This window comes from Lampris incognitus, chromosome 17, assembly GCF_029633865.1.
Source record: "Lampris incognitus isolate fLamInc1 chromosome 17, fLamInc1.hap2, whole genome shotgun sequence".
Lineage (NCBI taxonomy): Eukaryota > Metazoa > Chordata > Actinopteri > Lampriformes > Lampridae > Lampris > Lampris incognitus.
This window is the reverse complement of record NC_079227.1, coordinates 10,531,811-10,551,810: the sequence shown is the minus strand read 5'-3', so window position 1 is coordinate 10,551,810 and position 20,000 is coordinate 10,531,811. Positions and strand designations below refer to the sequence as shown.

At 48.7% G+C, this 20,000-nt stretch overlaps 1 protein-coding gene across 2 annotated transcripts in view; it reads right to left on the bottom strand.

Moving 5' to 3' along the window:
* The window catches only part of LOC130128006 (ankyrin repeat and fibronectin type-III domain-containing protein 1), a 320,420-nt gene that overhangs the window by 80,768 nt on the left and 219,652 nt on the right, over nucleotides 1–20,000 (bottom strand). For both annotated transcript variants that reach the window (XM_056297716.1, XM_056297717.1), the window contains exon 6: nucleotides 7,678–7,800. In XM_056297716.1, coding sequence (XP_056153691.1) covers nucleotides 7,678–7,800 — 123 coding nt within the window. The remainder of the gene's footprint in view (nucleotides 1–7,677; nucleotides 7,801–20,000) is intronic.

The following is a 20,000-nucleotide window of genomic DNA, read 5'->3' as shown; positions in this document are numbered from 1 at the left end:
GAGAGAGAGAGAGAGAGAGAGAGAGAGAAAGAGAGAGAGAGAGAGAGAGAGAGAGAGAGAGAGAGAGAGAGAGAGAGAGAGAGAGAGAGAGAGAAAGAGAATAAGAAAGAAAGAGTAGGGTAATATTAAAACAAACGAGAACCAAATGAGGTGAGCAGCGCTCCATCCAGAACAGTTGTGCACCCCCGGGTATCTCCCCAATTTCTTTGGGGGGGGGGGTGTTACATTTTATTTTTTAAACCCCACACTGCTCCTGCTCGCCCCTGCTTTCTTTCCTTCTCTGCAAAAACTCACAGGTATTAGTGCCCCCGACCCGTCGTCGCCCCTCGACACCCCCCCTCTGCCCACCCAAAAGGCCCAACCCACGCTCGCACAAAACACTATCCCCCAACGATGTGTGTGTTTGTTCACATAATGTGGACAGGAGGAGTGTGTGTTGACGACAGAGGGGGCAAACTCTGCTTGTGTGTGTCAGTGTGAGTGTATGTGTGTGTCTGTTAACACGTGTGTGTCTGTTAATACATGTCATTCTTTTCCCCGCCTCAATGTGCAAAATTAAGATGTCAGTGCCGAGGTGTCCCAGAAGACGGGGCCTGAGAGACAGAGGGAGGGGATTCCTGGGAAACGACAAGACTTTCAACCGACTCTGGGCGCACGCACACACACACACACACACACACACACACACACACACACACACACACACACACACACACACACACACACACGCACGCACACACACACACGCACACACACACACACAAAACATACACATTGGTCCAGTGCCAACCTCCTGCTCTCTCAGATTTGAAGTTTCGCCGGTGAGGAAGATCAGTTGGGCCGGCGAGCACGGCGGCAATGCTTAAGCGCCTACGTATAGTGTTCCCCTCCGGGTAGTGCTGCAGTGGGACTGCTATAACTGTAGGAAATTAAAAAAAGAAAAAGAAAAGTGAAGAAGAAGAAGAAGAAGAAGAAGAAGAAGAAAAAAAAAAGAGACTTGGCCAGTGTTCATGGCTGCCTCTCCTCTTTGTGCTCAGGGAGGTTTGGCAACCAGCTGCAACAGCCTCTCTGCGTCCCCATGAGAGGATATGGAAATAAAAGTCTTATTAACTAGGCCCGGGCTGGACAGGGACCAGGTTCCCTTTATAGGCCTGGTGTTGACGCTAAAGCCCCGCTGGAAGTCTCCCTGCTCCCCGGCCTGCCAGAGATACGAGGCAGCGAAAGAAATGCACCCACGACAGATCTGGTGGACGAACTGTACCTTCTCTTGTCCGAAGCGGTAGCTGCCCTCGTGGCGTTACCTCGCTGTTAGCCCGAGCGAACAGAACCTCAGATGGAAAACCGGTTCGGAAACGCACTCAGAGGTTCTGTGTTAATGCTTCTGTTTTTATTTATTCATTCATTTATTGGACTTTTCCCGCATTTTTCTCCCCCAATTGTATCCGGCTAATTACCCCACTCTTCTGAGTCGTCCCGGTCGCTGCTCCACCCCCCCTGCTGATCCGGGGAGGGCTGCAGACTACCACATGCCTCCTCCCATACATGTGGAGTCACCAGCCGCTTCTTTTCACCTTACAGTGAGGAGTTTCACCAGGGGGATGTAGCGCGTGGGAGGATCACGCTATCCCCCCCCAACAGGTACCCCCCCGACTGACCAAAGGAGGCGCTAGTGCAGCCACTAGGACACATACCCACATCCGGCTTCCCACTTGCAGACACGGCAATGTGTCTGTAGAGACGCCCGACCAAGCCGGGGGTGACACGGGGATTCGAACTGGCGATCCCTGTGTTGGTAGGCAACAGAATAGACCGCTATGCTACCCGAGGCCCCTGTGTTTTTAGTTTAGTTAGTTTTGTTGTTGTTTCATAATCCTGTCTTTGAGATGTTCAGGACGGGAGGCCACCGTTTTAAATCGATCCAGGGCAACCGCCGTCCTGCTCTCTGAGATGACCGACCTTCACGCTCCAACCCCCTCCAACATGCAAACAAAACAAAACACCCCACTGAGTTACAGTTAGTCAGCCATCTTGAAAGTGTGCCAAACCCGCTCCTATGTTCCCTGACTTCCTTAATTTGACCCTCCCTGCTGACGCAGTCGTCCACTGGAGCCCATTTGTCACGATGACCAATAACCATTACAGCCATTAGCTTTTATTATTGTGTTTTCCTGAGGCTCGGCCAGCGCTCGCAGACCTTGATAAAGCTACAAAACAGCTCCTATTCCAGCCGTTACACAAGAAGGGCGCCCAGACCCACCCGCAACGTTAGCAGTTTGTATTTTTTTCAGCTACCCCAGTAGTTAGCATAAACCGCAGCAGTTTACCAAGTAGGTGATAAGTTGTGGAACAGGGGTTGGTTTGTCTCTCCCGGTTTTCTCACTCAAGTTGTCATTATATGTCATGATTGTGTTGTGTGATACACATGGTTAAAGGATAATTCTGTTTTTTTACAACCTGGCTCTTACTATCATAGTTTTTACCATCGTGCATACCGGTTATGATGTCATTTTACTCACTGGCTTCGTTTTGGAGATCTTCGTCACGGGACCACCGCTGAACTCAGCTTTACAATGGTGTCTTGAATACTAACCGATTTTTTTTTGTGTGGCTTTTCCCCCCTCTTTTTCTCCCCAACTGTACTCGTCCAATTACCCCACTCTTCTGAGCCATCCCGGTCACTGCTCCACTTCCTTTACCGATCCAGGGAGCGAATATTTTTTCCTAGGATGAATCCAGAAAGTTACCGCCCTCAGGCACTAGGATTGCCCAGATCTGCCTGTCAATCAAGGCCGACGCAAACGGGCAACAACCCTAACCCTAGACACGTTTGCTAGCTAACTGTTAGCCATTAGCCACGTCTGCAACCAAGCCAACTGTGCCAACTTAACTGTGTGTACGGCAAGCGAATATTTTTTCCTAGTATGAATCCGGAAAGTTGACTGACGGGCAGATCTGGCCAATCCTAGCGCCTGAGGGTCGGAACTTTCCGGATTCATCCTAAGAAAAACATATTGGCCTCCAGGGAGGACAGCAGACTACCACATGCCTCCTCCGATACATGTGGAGTCGCCAGCCGCTTCTTTTCACCTGACAGTGAGGAGTTTCGCCAGGGGGACGTAGAGTATGGGAGGATCACACTATTCCCCCCAGTCCCCCCCTCCCGAACAGGCACCCTGACTGATCAGAGGAGGCGCTAGTGCAGCGACCAGGACACACGCCCACATCCAGCTTCCCAACCACAGACACAGCCAATTGTGTCTATAGGGACACCTGACCAATCCAAAGGTAACACAGGGATTCGAACCAGAGATCCTTGTGTTGGCAGGCAGCGAAATAGACCGCCATGTTACCCGGACGCTTGAACACAAACTGATTTAACCCAGTTATCTAAACCACATATTTGGGAATGAAAATGAAAGTGCAAGTAAAAAGTCATTAACTGAAATAGCCAATATGATCAATGGTGGCTGACACAGCTGATCTACTTCCTGGTTCAACCTGCAGGAAGTAGCAGCCATACATAAACTGGCCGGCCAGCACAACAGAGAAGTCATAGATAATGGACAGTCATGGACACAGTGACTGAGACACGAGGGGGGTTTGTTGTTTAAAGGACAGATTTAAGACTCCTGTTCACTTGTCCCATTAAGACACCGTTGTAAAGCTGAGTGCAGCGGTGGTCCTGAGTCCAACATCTACACAACGAAGCCAGTGAGTAAAATGACACAACTGATATGTATGATGTGATGTATGATGAAACAAAACAGAAATGAGACCAAGGTTGTAAAAATAAACAGAATATTCCTTTAGCTTTGACACAGCAAGAGGAGCACCAACTCCGAAACAGAAAAAGACTCAGAACATAGACCTACAACCGCTAGTGCGTTTCTCTCCCAATAGTGTTAGCAACATCACATAATAAAGTTCATACAGTGCATCCGGAAAGTATTCACACCCCTTCACTTTCCCCACATTTTGTTACGTTACAGCCTTATTCCAAAATGGATTAAATTCCTTTTTTTTCTCATCAATCTACCCACAATACCCCATAATGACAAAGCGAAAAAGGTTTTGTTGAAATTTTTGCAAATTTATTAAAAATAAAAACTGAAATATTGCATGTACATAAGTATTCACACCCTTTACTCAGTACTTGGTTGAGGCACCCTTGGCAGTGATTACAGCCTCAAGTCTTCTTGGGTATGAAGCTACAAGCTTGGCACACCTATATTTGGGGTATTTCTCCCATTCTTCTCTGCAGATCCTCTCAAGCTCTGTAAAGTTAGATGGGGAGCGTCGCTGCACAACTATTTTCAGGTCTTTCCAGAGATGTTCAATGGGGTTCAAGTCTGGGGTCTGGCTGGGCCACTCAAGGACATTCACAGGCTTGTCCCGAAGCCACTCCTTCGTTGTCTTGGCTGTGTGCTTAGGGTCGTTGTCGTGTTGAAAGGTAAACCTTCGCCCCAGTCTGAGGTCCTGAGCGTTCTGGAGCAGGTTTTCATCAAGGATCTCTCTGTACTTTGCTCCATTCATCTTTCCCTCGATCCTGACTAGTCTCCCAGTTCCTGCCGCTGAAAAACATCCCCACAGTACGATGCTGCCACCACCATGCTTCACTGTAGGGATGGTATTAGCAAGGTGATGAGAGGTGCCTGGTTTCCTCCAGACGTGACGTTTATCATTCAGGCCAAAGAGTTCAATCTTGGTTTCATCAGACCAGAGAATCTTATTTCTCATGGTCTGAGAGTCCTTTAGGTACTTTCTGGCAAACTCCAAGCGGGCTGTCATGTGCCTTTTACTGAGCAGAGGCTTCTGTCTGGCCACTCTACCATAAAGGCCTGATTGGTGGAGTGCTGCAGAGATGGGCGTCCTTCTGGAAGGTTCTCCCATCTCCAAGAGGAACACTGGAGCTCTGTCAGAGTGACCATCGGGTTCTTGGTCACCTCCCTGACCAAGGCCCTTCTCCCCCGAATGCTCAGTTTGGCTGGGCAGCCAGCTCTAGGAAGAGTCCTGGTGGATCCAAACTTCTTCCATTTACGAATGATGGAGACCACTGTGCTCTTCGGGACCTTCAAAGCTGTAGAAATTTTTGTACCCTTCCCCAGATCTGTGCCTCAATACAATCCTGTCTTGGAGGTCCACAGACAATTCCTTTGACTTCATGGCTTGGTTTCTGCTCTGACATGCACTGTCAACAGTGGGACCTTATATAGGCAGGTGTGTGCCTTTCCAAATCATGTCCGATCCATTGAATTTACTACAGGTGGACTCCAATCAAGATGTAGAAACATCTCAAGGATGATCAGTGGAAACAGGATGAATCTGAGCTCAATTTTGAGTGTCATAGCAAAGGGTGTGAATACTTATGTACATGCAATATTTCAGTTTTTTATTTTTAATACATTTGCAAAAATTTCAACAAAACCTTTTTCACTTTGTCATTATGGGGTATTGTGTGTAGATTGATGAGAAAAAAAAGGAATTTAATCCATTTTGGAATAAGGCTGTAACATAACAAAATGTGGGGAAAGTGAAGGGGTGTGAATACTTTCCGGATGCATTGTAAGTGGATGAAAGTAGATGTAATGGAGTGTGTGGGTCTGCCGGTCGCCATTTCTACTGATGTGGCCTTCATGTGTCCATACTTCAACACCCATGTCAGCACAACTGATCATGTGATAAATTCTATTTCATTTTTTTAATTTGGCACATGTGGTCCCATCGCCCAGTTAACACATTAACTCTTTTTCGACAATTTTTTAAAAAAAAATTGGTGTTTCCATTCAGCCTGTCCTCATCCGAAACATCAAATTTCGCACAAACTGGCTTGATGGAAAGCCTGCGAACGGCGCTTTCTGGAAACTGTGCATCAACGTTGACCAGAACGCCTGACGGAGTCCTCTTGGAGAGGCTCCAGGAAGTGCTACGAACGTCAAACAATCCCAAATATGCACGTGTCTCCAGGGTTTTCCTTTCTTTTTTCAACAGATACTACCAGTCCACATGTTTTCCCTCTGACTGGAGTGATGACTGTGCATTCCTGAGGGGCTGCGCGGGTCTCTCCTCAGGAGCCGGCCTGACCCCGTTTCACCTCCGGATACCGTGACTCAGCCCTTCAACCTTGAAATTCCCCAGCCGGGGGTCCCCCGTTTATGATGTCACAAAAGGCCAGCCGCCTCGCCTTTTAAACGGCGGCTCGCCCAGAGAAAGTCGGATCCCAGCTGCAGCCGACCTCCCCGCACCTCTCTCTCTCTCTCTCCCGCTCGCTCGTAAACGAGTATGTCCAATTTACCCGCTGTGTTTCATTAAAACCAGACCACCTCAAGCAGGGGTCTGAACTTTAAAGGCCAGGTCCCCGGTCCCACAACACGGGGGTAAAAAACACCAAGTTGTTAAAAAAAATAAAATAAAATAAAAAAAATGTAAAAAAAAAAGAAAAGAAAGAGGGACCTCACACTGCATGCCAGCGCTCACAAACTTAACACGCCACGCCCCTCTTGGCGGACCACACATCACAGTGCTGGCTCCGGGACCACACAACGGGTCTCGTAAGACCGACAAAAGACCTCGTAAGACCTCACACCGGGCCAGGTTCAACCGTGCCCCAGAGAAACCCGCACCTGAAATGAGGCAAAACCGCGGTGGCAAAGCAACCCCGGCTGCATATCGACACCGAGACCCCCCCTCCCCCTCATTCAATGACTAAAAAAAAAACAACCTGAAAACCGTGTGGGGAGGGCCCGCGACTGTTTGGACTTTCTGTACTTGACAAAATGAGGTGCAAAGGAAGTGCGAGATCCGCTTCAGCCCCCTGACTATTTTTCCCAGCGGCAGGAGAAGGAGGAGGAGGTGTGGAGGAGGGGGGGGGAGGGGCAAAAGCAAAGAGCAAAAGGAGAAGGGATTAAGGGGGAGGGGGGGCAGATGGATGGAGGGATGCGTAGATAAAGGAGTGGATGGGAGGCAGTGAGGCCAAGTGAAAGGAAAGAGAGAGAGCGAGAGTGGGAAGGATTCCCGCGGGTGGGGAACGGAAAGGCAGCCCCGCGATGGACGCCTTTCAAACTCCTTTCATCGGCTGCAAGAGAAGTGGAGCTTTACAAGAGCAAGATGAGCCGGCGCCACTGGAGCCGCCTGGCGCTCTCCAACCAAACCCAGACGCAGAGGCAGCGCGGGACCCCGCCTCCCCACCACCACCATCTCCTCCTTCTCCCCGCCTCATCCACCGGCCCCCCCAAATCCCTGCCGACTCCTCAGGCAAACATACACACAACACACACACACACACACACACACACTGCTTTCCCTCCTTACGTGCTGCTTTCTTCATCCCAGTCATTACGCCGCCACGAGCGGCGAAGGGCGATCAGACGGACGGACCCAATTGCACGTGTGACACCGGTTTATGGGGTTCTGTGTTGTTTTATCACTCAAACCCTCACAGTCTGAGAATGTGAACCCCTGGAAGCGGGGTGGGTGGAAGTAAGAGAAATCCCCGTGTGTAAATGTCCCACCCCCCCATCCTCATGCCCCCCCCCCCTTTGGGTGCCATTTTACTTTTTCACAGCCATATTTACGAGAGGAAGACGCAAAGGCCATGTAACGCATCATAACCTCTGGCTTTATGGACCCCGCAAACTCATGCGGCACAGGGTTTAGTGGAGTTCAGCTGTCAGCCCTTACCAGTCCAGGCTGAGAGAGCGCCTCCTGTAGGACGGAGGTCGGTCCCGGGCAGTCTTCTCCGCCTTGGCTGGTCGTTCTTTCAGGGAGAGACGATGGGTGAATTTGGAGATGCCCGACTCCGGCCTGGAAGTGAAAAAAAAAAAAGAGAGGTAATAATAAGTCCTGTATAAGACACCAAGTCCCTGACTCAAGTTACGCCGGCTTATGAAAGGGGACCCTCCCCTCGTCTTCGGAGTAATTTTACTTTATAAACACTCCCGATGAAGTTCATGAGCGGTCAACCTGCATCACTGGCAGCCCCGGCGGACAAACCGTCACTTGTGGAATGAAGACTGTTATGACAGTATTACTGCTGACAGGTCTAATTACTCCAGCGCATGTAGACGGACACAGAATTAGACGTTATTGGGTTTGCTTTGCCATGTTTTAACCTGTAACACGACCACGCTTTTGTCAGTCCTGTTATTCCAGAGTGAAAGTAATGAATTGTTGGTGCGTACGGGACCCCGGAGGGGTCACTATTGGCCGCTGACCGTTCGCAAACCTCTACACAAGTACAAAAAGTCCAAATTTCCCGACCCCCCCCTCCCCCACCCCCCAAAAAAAGAGCGAGCTCTACTGCTTTCATCGCCCGAGACGGCGCACTAAACAATCCGCCTCTGTGAACGCACTGCTTCGAGCCAAACCTTAAAAATCAATTTCACAGCAATCACAAAACTCGGTGGAAATGGGAGCCACAAAGTTGATGAACTGTGTGACAACACCGCCGTTCCCAAGGATCATATGAGCTTTCAGGGAAAACCACACACACTTCCTGTGTAATGTTCTCCACAGCGTATCTGGACGCGAGAGAGCACAACGGAGGAAGTTGCCGCGTTTCCCCCTCAGCCATTTTAATCTCCTCCGTCGCGGGTTGCCAGTGTCCTGGCTCACCAAGCAGAAACAGAAAACGAATATTTTTCTCGTCCAGCCCGGACTCGGCTGATGAGATCTGGAACCGCGGTGCTGCCGCGATAACAGCGGGGACCAATTAAGCCTCAACGGCCTTCGCTATCAGAGAGACGAGGTCGCACACTGATAACCGCCCACGCGCCGCGCCGTGGCACGTGACGGGAATACGGGCTCTATCTTTTGATGGCAGCTTACCTTGCGTTAATTGAGGCCACCTAGAGGCCAAACCGGGCCGTAACTTTGCTCGGACCTTCTTCGAGGGAATTATATAATCCGCAACAGATGTGTGAGGAGCAGTGTTATGATTCGTGAGGAGGAAAACAGGCAACAAAAACACGCATTCACGGCAAAGCCGGGATGAGTTCCTCGCGACGCCGCTGCGAGAACCCGGTTTGAAAGTAATCAGGATTAAGGAAACGGCGAAAAGTCGTGTCCGGGGGGGGGGGGGGGCCGCCGGTAGGGATTCCTCCCTCACCTAATCTCACCCACATGCTGTTTCCATTCGCCTATGAGATGATCAAACATCCTTAATGATGACTCATGCATACTCGCACACAAATGCACACACACACACACACACACACGTAGACGGCGAGCCGCGAGCCAAAAAGCGTTTTAGTGTCCATGGTGAGCCTGGCTGCAGACAGGGGCCCGCGGACCGAGTTTTGCTGCGGGGCTGCGAGGGTGCAATGTGGCATTCGCCCATTCTCACACGCACGCACACACACACACACGCACGCACACACGGCTTATTTCGGCAGCTATCGAGGTCCACATCAGGCTCTGATTATCTCTTGAGCAGCCTTGATGTAACCGCTCGCAGCAGCTCAGGAAGGTCTGTTTGTTTGCACTGCGTCGACACGGACGGATGACGGCGCGGCGAGGCATCCAGCTGCGCCCGGTTTCACCTGCCAAACGGGACGCCCTTTTCCGCACGCTTCTATTTCCTTACTTATTTATTTTGGCTGCGGTTTGACGATGCAAAGTAGAAATGAGCGGGGTTTTTTTTCCCCTTCTAAATTCTGGTCCAGGAAGACCGGTTCTCCGGGACAGAAGGCCCATCGAGTCGTGTCAAGTGCAAACCTCCCATCTGATGCGAGAGAGCGATTACCCGAGAACGACGAAGAAAGAGAATTGAATCAAGACTGGAAGTATTAGCGGTGGTGGTGGTGGGAGGGGGGGCAGCTGGCATCCCGCCGGGATCCTGGAAATGAAAGTAAAAGAGCTCGCCGAGCTCTCACGGTCCACACACTTGTGTACCGTGTTTGTGTTTTTCTCCAGTCCTTCTCTGGCCTTCATGTGGAGGCGAGTGTCCTGGCATACAGCGGGCTCATCTCGCCGCTCCCGCCACAGGAAAGAGCAACAGCAAGGTCCGGGCCCAGCTAACCCGCCGCCTCTGACGGGCGCCATAAATCAAAGCTCTTTAAAGAAGTGACTGAAACCGAGCCGGGAAACGAGGAGTTCCCTTCCAAGAGGAGATATCCACCGCCACGAGAGGGAAAACTAATAACACAAAAAAACCCAAAACAACACACAATCACATCTCTTACAAAAGGTCAGCTGACATTCAAGTGAGGCAAATCACGGATTATGATGAAGTGCATGACTCATATCCAGGCCTCCATTTCAAACATTATAGATGACTCTTCCCTCGATAACATCTTCTCTTTTTGGAGATAGCGGTAGTTGGGTTTTTTTTTTTTACCCTGTGAAGTTGAACTTCAAAATGGGAATCATGGAATTCAGGAAAATTAAACCGTTTGGACGTTCTGGCGTTTTCCACGCTCACGTCTGCCAAGAGCCGGCTGTTTCGCTCACAAAGAGGTCTCCCTCAGATTGAAGGGAGAGGACATTGCGTCCTACTGGCCATGACATCATGGCGATGGCTTATGTGTGTGTGTGCGTGTGTGTGTGTGTGTGTGTGTGTGTGTGTGTGTGTTTTCGAGCTCTTGTCCTCTCCCATTTACTTTCCCACACCTACGGCCTCAACTACTGTTTCCCAAACCGACCGACAACTTCTCCAAAAGCGCTTGTTGACCTCGGAGACAAACAGACATATTTTCCATATGAATCACCGGGCCTGGGTGTGGGACCTCGGTCAGTTGGCGCGGCACAGCCCTAATTGATGGGAGATTAGGCCAGGCCGGGCCTTACCCTCTTCAAGGCGGTTTTTAATTTGATTAGTGCCACCGGCCTTCCCTCGCCAGCTACCGCCAGCCATCGCCGCCTGCTCCCCTTTCGACGTCAGCTGCGGCCCCAATGACGACTCCCGTTCGCACACGGACCGCCACGGCGGCTGACGTCGGGGGATGGGGGGGGGTTCGACTCGGCAGTTCGCTCGCTCGCCCCGCTTTGTTGGCGGCGGGCCGGCTTCGGTTCATGTTCTAGCCTGTGACCGACGTTTATAGCAGCAGATCCCTGTATTAATCTCAATCCCGGATCCACATTTAGGATCAAACACATGACACGAGGGACAATAGGATAAAGACAGAGCAGTGCCTTCGAAAACACGTGGGATCAGGACTTCAAAGGTGCTGGACCGACAGACAGCGCCAAGGAATCAGGGAATCCCTTTGTGGGGTTTAGAGGAGAACCGGAGGCCGGGAGCAGGTGGGGTCTCAACGCCGGGGATCCGCTGGCAAATGGTGGGCTTTGGGCTCCCTGAGAGGCCGGCCGCTGGCTCGGCCGCGTGCAGCTGTCCCCGGTGACATCATCACCGCGGGCACACAGTGATGATGCAATCTCTCCAGAGGGCCTTGCATGATTCGTTCTCCTCTCACTGGACCCCACGTTTTTTCTCCCATATCGATGACGGTGATGGAAACCCCAACAGTACGTGTGTATGTGTGCATGTGTGTGTGTGTGTGTGTGTGTGTGCGCGTGTGTGTTTAGGCTGAAAAAGCGACTGGTTGATTGTGATACAAAGTAACGACCTTGAGGTGCAAAGTGGTCTGACCTTTAAGCTGCAATGAGGAGATGAAAGGAGTGAGCCAGATATATCCTTCTAACACACACACACACACACACACACACACACACACACACACACACACACACACACACACACACACACACACACACACACTCTCTCTCACTGACCACACACACACACTCTCTCTCTCTCTCTCTCTCTCTCTCTCTCTCTCACTGACCACACACACACACTCTCTCTCTCTCTCACTGACCACACACACACACACACACCACACACACTCTCTCTCTCACTGACCACACACACACACACACTCTCACTGACCATACACACACACCCACACACATTCTGACTGACCCCCACACACACACACATTCTCACACACACTCTCTCACTGACCACACACACACACACACACACACACACACGCACCCTCTCGCTTACCATACACACACCTACACCCACACACACGCACACACATTCTGACTAACCCACACACACACACATTCTCTCACACTCTCTCTCACTGACCACACACACACACACACACATACATACACTGTCTCTCTTTCTCACTGACCACACACACACACACACACACACACACGCACACACACTCTCTCACTGACCATACACACACACACACCCACACATTCTGACTGACCCACACACACACACATTCTCACACATTCTCACACACTCTCTCACTGACCACACACACACACACACACACACACACACACACACACACACACACACACACACACACACACACACACACACACACTGTCTCTCTTTCTCACTGACCATACACACCCACACCCACACACACACTCTCACTGACCATACACCCCCACACACACACTCTCACTGACCATACACACACACATTCTCACTGACCATACACACACACACTCTCACTGACCATACACACACACATTCTCACTGACCCATACACACAGAGGCACACACTCTCTCACTGACCATACACACACACATTCTCACTGACCATACACACACACACTCTCACTGACCATACACACACACATTCTCACTGACCCATACACACAGAGGCACACACACACACACACAAAGAAGAACCAAAGACACACTCAATCTCTCGCACATATATACATTAACACAAACACACAGACAGAAACACACAAAATCTCACATGCACACACATACAAAATCAGACATACACGCAAATATACATACACACACACAAACACGCGTGCACACGCGCACACACACACACACAACAAAAGACATACAGTACACACACAAAGCACACACAGGACCAGAGAGGCACACATATACACACACAAAATATAGACACAGGAGCACATAGAGACATCTCACACACACACACACACACACACACACACGCACACACAGCACAACACGCCACTGCCGAAATACACCTAATGCCACTTTCTCTCTATTTCTTGTTGCCATGGCAGCAATTAGGTGTTCTGAAGCTTCCGTGTGCAAAAACACACACCACGCTACAGGCCAAAGAACCAACCAGTGTTGTGGAGTAACAAGTTACATGTAACAGTGTTAGATAATTCACTAACAAAAAGAATGTAATTGTAATCCGTTGCAGCTACTTCAGAAAAAATATGTAATGAAATTACAGTTACTAATCAAAATACTGGTGACTGCAGAGGGGTTACATATTCTTTTAGGTGAAAGGCTCATTTGTTTTGGCGGTTGTGCTTTAAAATCAAAACATTCCCATCTTAATTCAAGTTATATTGAAATTTTCATAACAGTTTCACAGTGATCAGTGTTGAGTACTGTTGTCAGGTTAATCCATGTTTTTAGGACTTTTCAGCTTCATTGCCCAGTTTAAAACATTTGTTAGAAAAGTAATCCAAGGGGCATCCGGGTAGCGTAGTGGTCTATTCCACTGCCTACCAACACGGGGATTGCTGGTTCGAATCCCCGTGTTACCTCCAGCTTGGTCAGGCGTCCCTACAGACACAGTTGGCCGTGTCTGCGGGTGGGAAGCCGGATGTGTGTATGTGTCCTGGTTGTTGCACTGGTGCCTCCTCTGGTTGGTCGGGGTGCCTGTTCAGGGGGGAGATGGAACTGGGGGAACTAGCGTGATCCTCACATGGGTTACATCCCCCTGGGAAAATTTCTTACTGTCAGGTGAAAAGAAGCGGCTGGCGACTCCACATGTATTGGAAGAGGCATGTGGTAGTCTGCAGCCCTCCCCGGCTTGGCAGAGGGGGTGCAGCAGTGCCTGGGATGGCTCGGAAGAGTGGGGTAATTGGCCAAGTACAATTGGGGCGAAAATGGGGGGAAAAAAGTAATCCAAAAGTAATCAAATGTAATAAGTTACATTACTTTGTTGAAGTAATTAAATACTTACTTTACAATTACATTTTAAACAAGTAACTAGTAATCTGTAATCTATTACATTTCAAAAGTAACCATCCCAACACTGGAAGCGATTGTTTTTTGTTTTTGTTTTTTTCCCCTCAGTACACAAAGATATCGGCTGTGTGCACTGACCCCGCACTGGTGACCTTTGGTTACCCACAGTTCTTTGGAAGAGGAAGTTAAGACTGCGTGGAATTCCTGCAAAACCGCTGTATCTAAAAGGTGAAGTGTTTCGCTAAAGGGGTCGAAGCTTACTTGAAGCGGGAACGACTCACACAACCGCAGTAACCACCTCAGTAACCACTCGGCTGTCAGTAGTTGTATCGGACTCTAATGATGCCATTACGCTTCCTGAGTTCACTGACGTCGTCGCCTTCATTAATCCCATTCTGGCTCAGAGAAAGCGCCGCAGAACTTCCGTAAAAACACAAACTAAACTCATTAGCCTCCCGTTTCTCTCTGTAGTTTGAATGCTCATGGCGTCGTTTGCAAAGACATTCATTATCCTCTGAATTCGATCAGCGCACAACTGCGCCTGTTCATGGGAACCCCCTGTCCTATTTGGATATCGGGATCAGGAATGCAGACTATGGAAAAGGTAAGGAGGCGATCGCCATCCAGGGTGATGCCGTGTGTACAGTTTCTTACTTTATGTCCCAGAAAGTTTCTGTGTGAGACGTGTTTATAAAGAGAAGCCATCGAACCCAACAGAACACAGCACATTACACAATCTCTGCGGTCTGTCTGAGGTTTGGCCGCCCGTAACCACAGACCCTGGCTCGGATTACCAAAATGTCAGACTCATCTGGACCATCTGGAAGGGTAGACTAATATCTGACCCTGCATCGGTGGTTCTGGGCAATGGCTGCCTACCTAGGAAAACAGTTTTGGAAGCAAAGCAAAGCAGAAGGGGTTTGCTGAGCTGGTCTCTTGCTGTGCCGTCTAGCGCCTCCCAACGGAGCTGCTGTGCACAGTCACAATCTTTCTGGGGCATGTGCAGACACGGGCACGCGTGTGCAACTGGGGTCTGCTTTTACTGTAAACACATAGACACACATGCATGCACGTATGCACACACACACACACACGCATGCATGCACGGAGGCACATGCACGGCTCTATCCAGGAACGAAAATCCCTCAAAGTGTTTCATTAGGCTGAACAAAAAGGCTTTCAGTGGTCCAATCATAAAAGAGCGCGGCCAACTCTATGAACATTGCTAATTAAAATGGGCTCAAAGAGAGTCTTGTTTTCCCCTCTTCGTCTCCGTCCAAACCCATGTCTGTGTGGACGTCTCCCCATGCAGTGGAAGCCTCTTTTCATTTTGCTTGGCCGGGGGGGGGGGGGCAACAGTAAAACATATTGCTATTTCTTCCAGCTAACGAGCGCTGCCCCGCCGCTGATTGGATTACATTCTTAGCATTTTAATCGAAGTGTGACGTCTGATTAGTGGCGGCGGAGGGAGTCAGCGGGAGCTGGGTTTATGTGCGTGTCTGCCTGTGGGTTGTGTCTGTGTACAAGATATGGGTCTGTGTGTGTGTGTGTGTGTCGTCGGGGATCACAGCACACGGTACCTGAGGTTTCCGTCCAAACGCCTCCTCTGCTGATGACACCAGCAGCTGTGTCGAACTCACGACAAGTCATTTTACGGTCTCCCCCCGTTAGCACGTGAGGATCGCACACGTTACTCGGCAAGAAAGGGTTTCTGCAGGGACGCAAAAGATCTGCACACTGCTGAATGTGCACCTCTAACATGATGCCCGGTGCAAAAAGAACGAGTGCAAAAGTGCAGCACGTTTCAGGTATCATCCCCCCCCCCCTATCTGGATCAATAGCGATACAGGAAAACATTCCTTTCAGGGAGGAAAATGGCGGTTTTCGTCGTCCGCTCAACACGGTGTGTGTTGCATAGTTTCGGCGTTCCACGCTCAGGAAGATTAGATGTTGGACTTATTTAGAAATACTACGTCCAGTGGTTCCATACGACTGTGTTTGGAGCGGGAAAGCTGATTTATTAACGCGCACTCAAAGAATGTGCAAGTCGCTTAACACGGTTGTGTGGAAGCAGCTGAGCAAACATTTTTAAGTAAATCCGGCGTTTCATCTTCTTGAGTGTGGGATAACAGTAAGGCGTCCAATCCAGGCAAGACATCGATCAGAACAGCACGTATCTGGGAAAAAAAAGGAACGGGAAGGGAAGACCAACCGGCTCGCTTTCAACTCTGCACTGCTACATATCCACTTCCATTCATTCTCCATAGATACAATACTACACAAGTTCAATACCACTCTTTATCCTCTCTCAACGCTAGTGTGTCTGGATGAGATTCATATATATATATATATATATATATATATATATATATATATATATATATATTTGTGTGTGTGTATGTCTGTGAGCGAGAGAGAACAAATCCCAAATCCCAAACTTGGAGTTTCAAGTCCTAAACAAGTCCCTATGCACGCTTCATCAAGTTTAACGCCACTTCAGCATTTTTTTTATTTCCATTTTTCCGCCATTTCAACATTCACCTAATTGTTACGCGTGATATGTTTATTTCCGCTATTGTGCAGCTGTATTGTTCGTGATAATATGTGGAGTGTCTGTTGTTGCCCATGTATGTATTGTGCTGCAGCGTTTCATGTGTACCAAAAACAAATTCCACCGGCCTTGGTCGTGTGGCTAATAAAGCAATCTAATTTAATCTAATCTAATCTAATCTAATCTAATCTAATCTAACCTAACCTACTCTACTCTAATCTAACCTAATCTAACCTACTCTACTCTATTCTAATCTAATCTAACCTACTCTAATCTAACCTACTCTACTCTACTCTAATCTAACCTACTCTACTCTAATCTAACCTAATATACTCTATTCTAATCTACTCTATTCTAACCTACTCTACTCTAATCTAACCTAATCTAAATCTAATCTACTCTAATCTAACCTAATCTACTCTAATCTAACCTACTCTACTCTATTCTAATCTAACCTACTCTACTCTATTCTAATCTAATGTAACCTACCCTACTCTAATCTAACCTAATCTAAATCTAAACTACTCTACTCTAACCTAATCTAACCTACTCTACTCTAATGTAACCTACTCTACTCTAATCTAATCTAACCAAATCTAATCTAATCTAAATTTCACCAATAGAGTAATGGGTAATTTACTAAATTTATGCAGATCATGTACGCTTTTTTAAAATTAGTATTTATTACATATTGATTCAAAGTGGATCTGTGATTAAGGAAAGGAAGAGTTGACTGGCTGCATGCGTTTTGAAAGTGTTTTATCTTTGGGTTTGGAGACGGTATCGAGTCTGTCAAGTTACAAGACTCTAGGCCAGGTCAAGTCAGGAGCGGAGGTGCAAGTCTTTTTCCATTTTGTCAAGTTGTCTAATGTCATCAAATTTGTGACTCGAGTCCAGGTCATATGACTCGAGTCCAGGTCAATTCAGGAGTGAAGGTGCAAGTCTTTTTCCACTTTGTCAAGTCAAGTCTAAAGTAATCAAATTTGTGACCTGAGCCTGACTCGAGTCCAGGTCATGTGACTCGAGTCCAGGTCAAGTCAGGAGTGGAGGTGCAAGTCTTTTTCCATTTTGTCAGGTCAAGTCTAAAGTCATCAAATTTGTGACTCGAGTCCAGGTCATGTGACTCGAGTCCAGGTCAAGTCAGGAGTGGAGGTGCAAGTCTATTTCCATTTTGTCAAGTCAAGTCTAAAGTCATGAAATTTGTGACTTGAGCCTGACTCAAGTCCAGGTCATGTGACTCGAGTCCAGGTCAAGTCAGGAGTGGAGGTGAATGTCTTTTTCCATTTTCTCAAGTCAAGTCTAAAGTCTAAAGTCATCAAATTTGTGAGTTGATTCCAGGCCTCTGATAAATATCAACGTCGGGTAAATTCCCTGTATTCACAGCCATCATGGTATTTTCCATACCGCCCAGCAACAGTTTGGTTGGTCTCTTCACATCCATCTTTGAACATGCAATAACACAAAAACATGATGCAAAGAAACCGAACAGGCCGGTCTACGCGTGTGTATGAAAAATGCTCCAAATATTTAAGAAGGGTATTACTATGTGTTTCTTGGATCCACACAAGAGAGACAGGTATATTTTTTTTCAAAACGGGCGCATTAAAACACACATAGGCTTATTTGTGCAGAAGACAGTTCCAGATGTTCTGGGTTGAGAGACGGCCACAATTTTCAGCACAAGACAGAAAGAAAAAGAAACTTTTTAACGTCCAGTTATTTGCCTTGACTAATGCGCCCGGAGACAGGAATAGTTGCCCTACAGAGTAAAATAGCATTATTATTATTATTATTATCATTATCATTATTCCTCTGGCCCAACTTCAAAGAGCGATGAGCTAAACGTTCGTCACGCCGGCCCCGTGCCGAAGGAGGTGGGGGCGGTGGCGGGGCGGGGGGGGGGGCATTTTTTCTCACAATCTGCCCAACCGCCCACCCAAGTAAATAGAGATATTTCCATCCCCCCCCCCCCCCCCACACACACACACACACTCGCTCGCAAGTCTCTGAGTCACTCTCCTCTCTTTTTCACGTCTCCTTCCAGACCGTTTCATTTACTTTTTTTCCTCCCTCGCTCCCGTTTTCCGTTGTGCTGGCGTGTAAGGGATCCGTTGGGTGGGACAACACCAGCATCAAAAGAAATAAATAAATAAAACAGAAGGATGGAGGTGCATCAAAGCATTTTCTTCCTTTTCTCTCTCTCTCTCTCTCTGTGTGGAGGGGAGATGGGGGCCGCCCCACGGTGTTGCCTCTGACGCCGCTCCCGCGGGCTCTGACGTGCGATGCTCGGCTGACTCAACCGTGTGGATCTGCAGTCAAATTAGCCCTGAAATGCGCTAACAAGTTTTCAAAGTACGCCAAGGCCAAGACGCCTATTACAGACTGGCTCTGGCGGGGGACGAGCGACAAGCAGTCCTTGCTCTCGCTCTCTTTCGGCGGATAATATAACACGTTTCTCTGGAGCTGTCTAACAGAGATCACACTGGACGATGGAGCCAAGGCGAAGGGGACACGCACAAATGGCACACAAACGCGTGTCGACACATTCTGTGGAGCTCACGCTGTCACGCATACATACACTTGTACAGGCACACGCACACATGCATGCAGGAACCAACCCACCCACCCACACCCACACCCACACCCACACCCACACACACACACACACACGCACACACAATAAATATTCGACCCGATGCAGACACAAACGCATGCACGCAGCCACACTTTGATGTTGCAATCGCGGAAGTGTTGTGCACACACACGTTGTACACACATTATGTACAAACACACAAACACAACGCACACTTGTGCTTGTGCACATGCATGCAAACATGCTCATATACTGCAGCCCCCATTATAATACTGCACATGTGCGCGCACGCGCACACAAACACACACATACACACACTTTCAGTCCATGTACATGCTGGACCCTTTGACCCTGCACTCACTGCGTTTCATGTACAAGTGACTTCATAGCAGCAGCACATTGGATGGACTGATTAGTTAATACTGGTCATCAGTTATGAGGTCACAGACAGGCCAGCGGTCATTATGCTCGTGTTCAATATGACATTAAGCCATTAGGCTAAGTAAATATAGAAATCATCTAACGTGTTCACGGCTGGAGGCTGAAGCAGCATTTGGTAGAGAGTACAGTACAGATTGAGTCCAGAAGACGGCGGTTTGAGTCCAGCTGGCCTCCTCCAAGAGACAGAAAAGCTCCTAAAACCTCATGGAGCCTGGAGCCGGTCTCTGTAGGCTGGCTACCCAAGACTACTGTCTGCCTGTCTGTATGCATGTTCGTCTGTCTGTCTGCATAACCGTCTGTCTTTCTGTGTGTCTGTCTGTCTCTCTGCATGCCTGCCTGCCTGTCTGTCTGTCTTTCTGTGTGTTTGTCTGTCTGCCTGTCTGTCTTTCTGTGTGACTGTCGGTCTCTCTGTATGTCTGTCTTTCTGTGTGTCTGTCTGTCTGCCTGTCTGTCTTTCTGCATGTCTG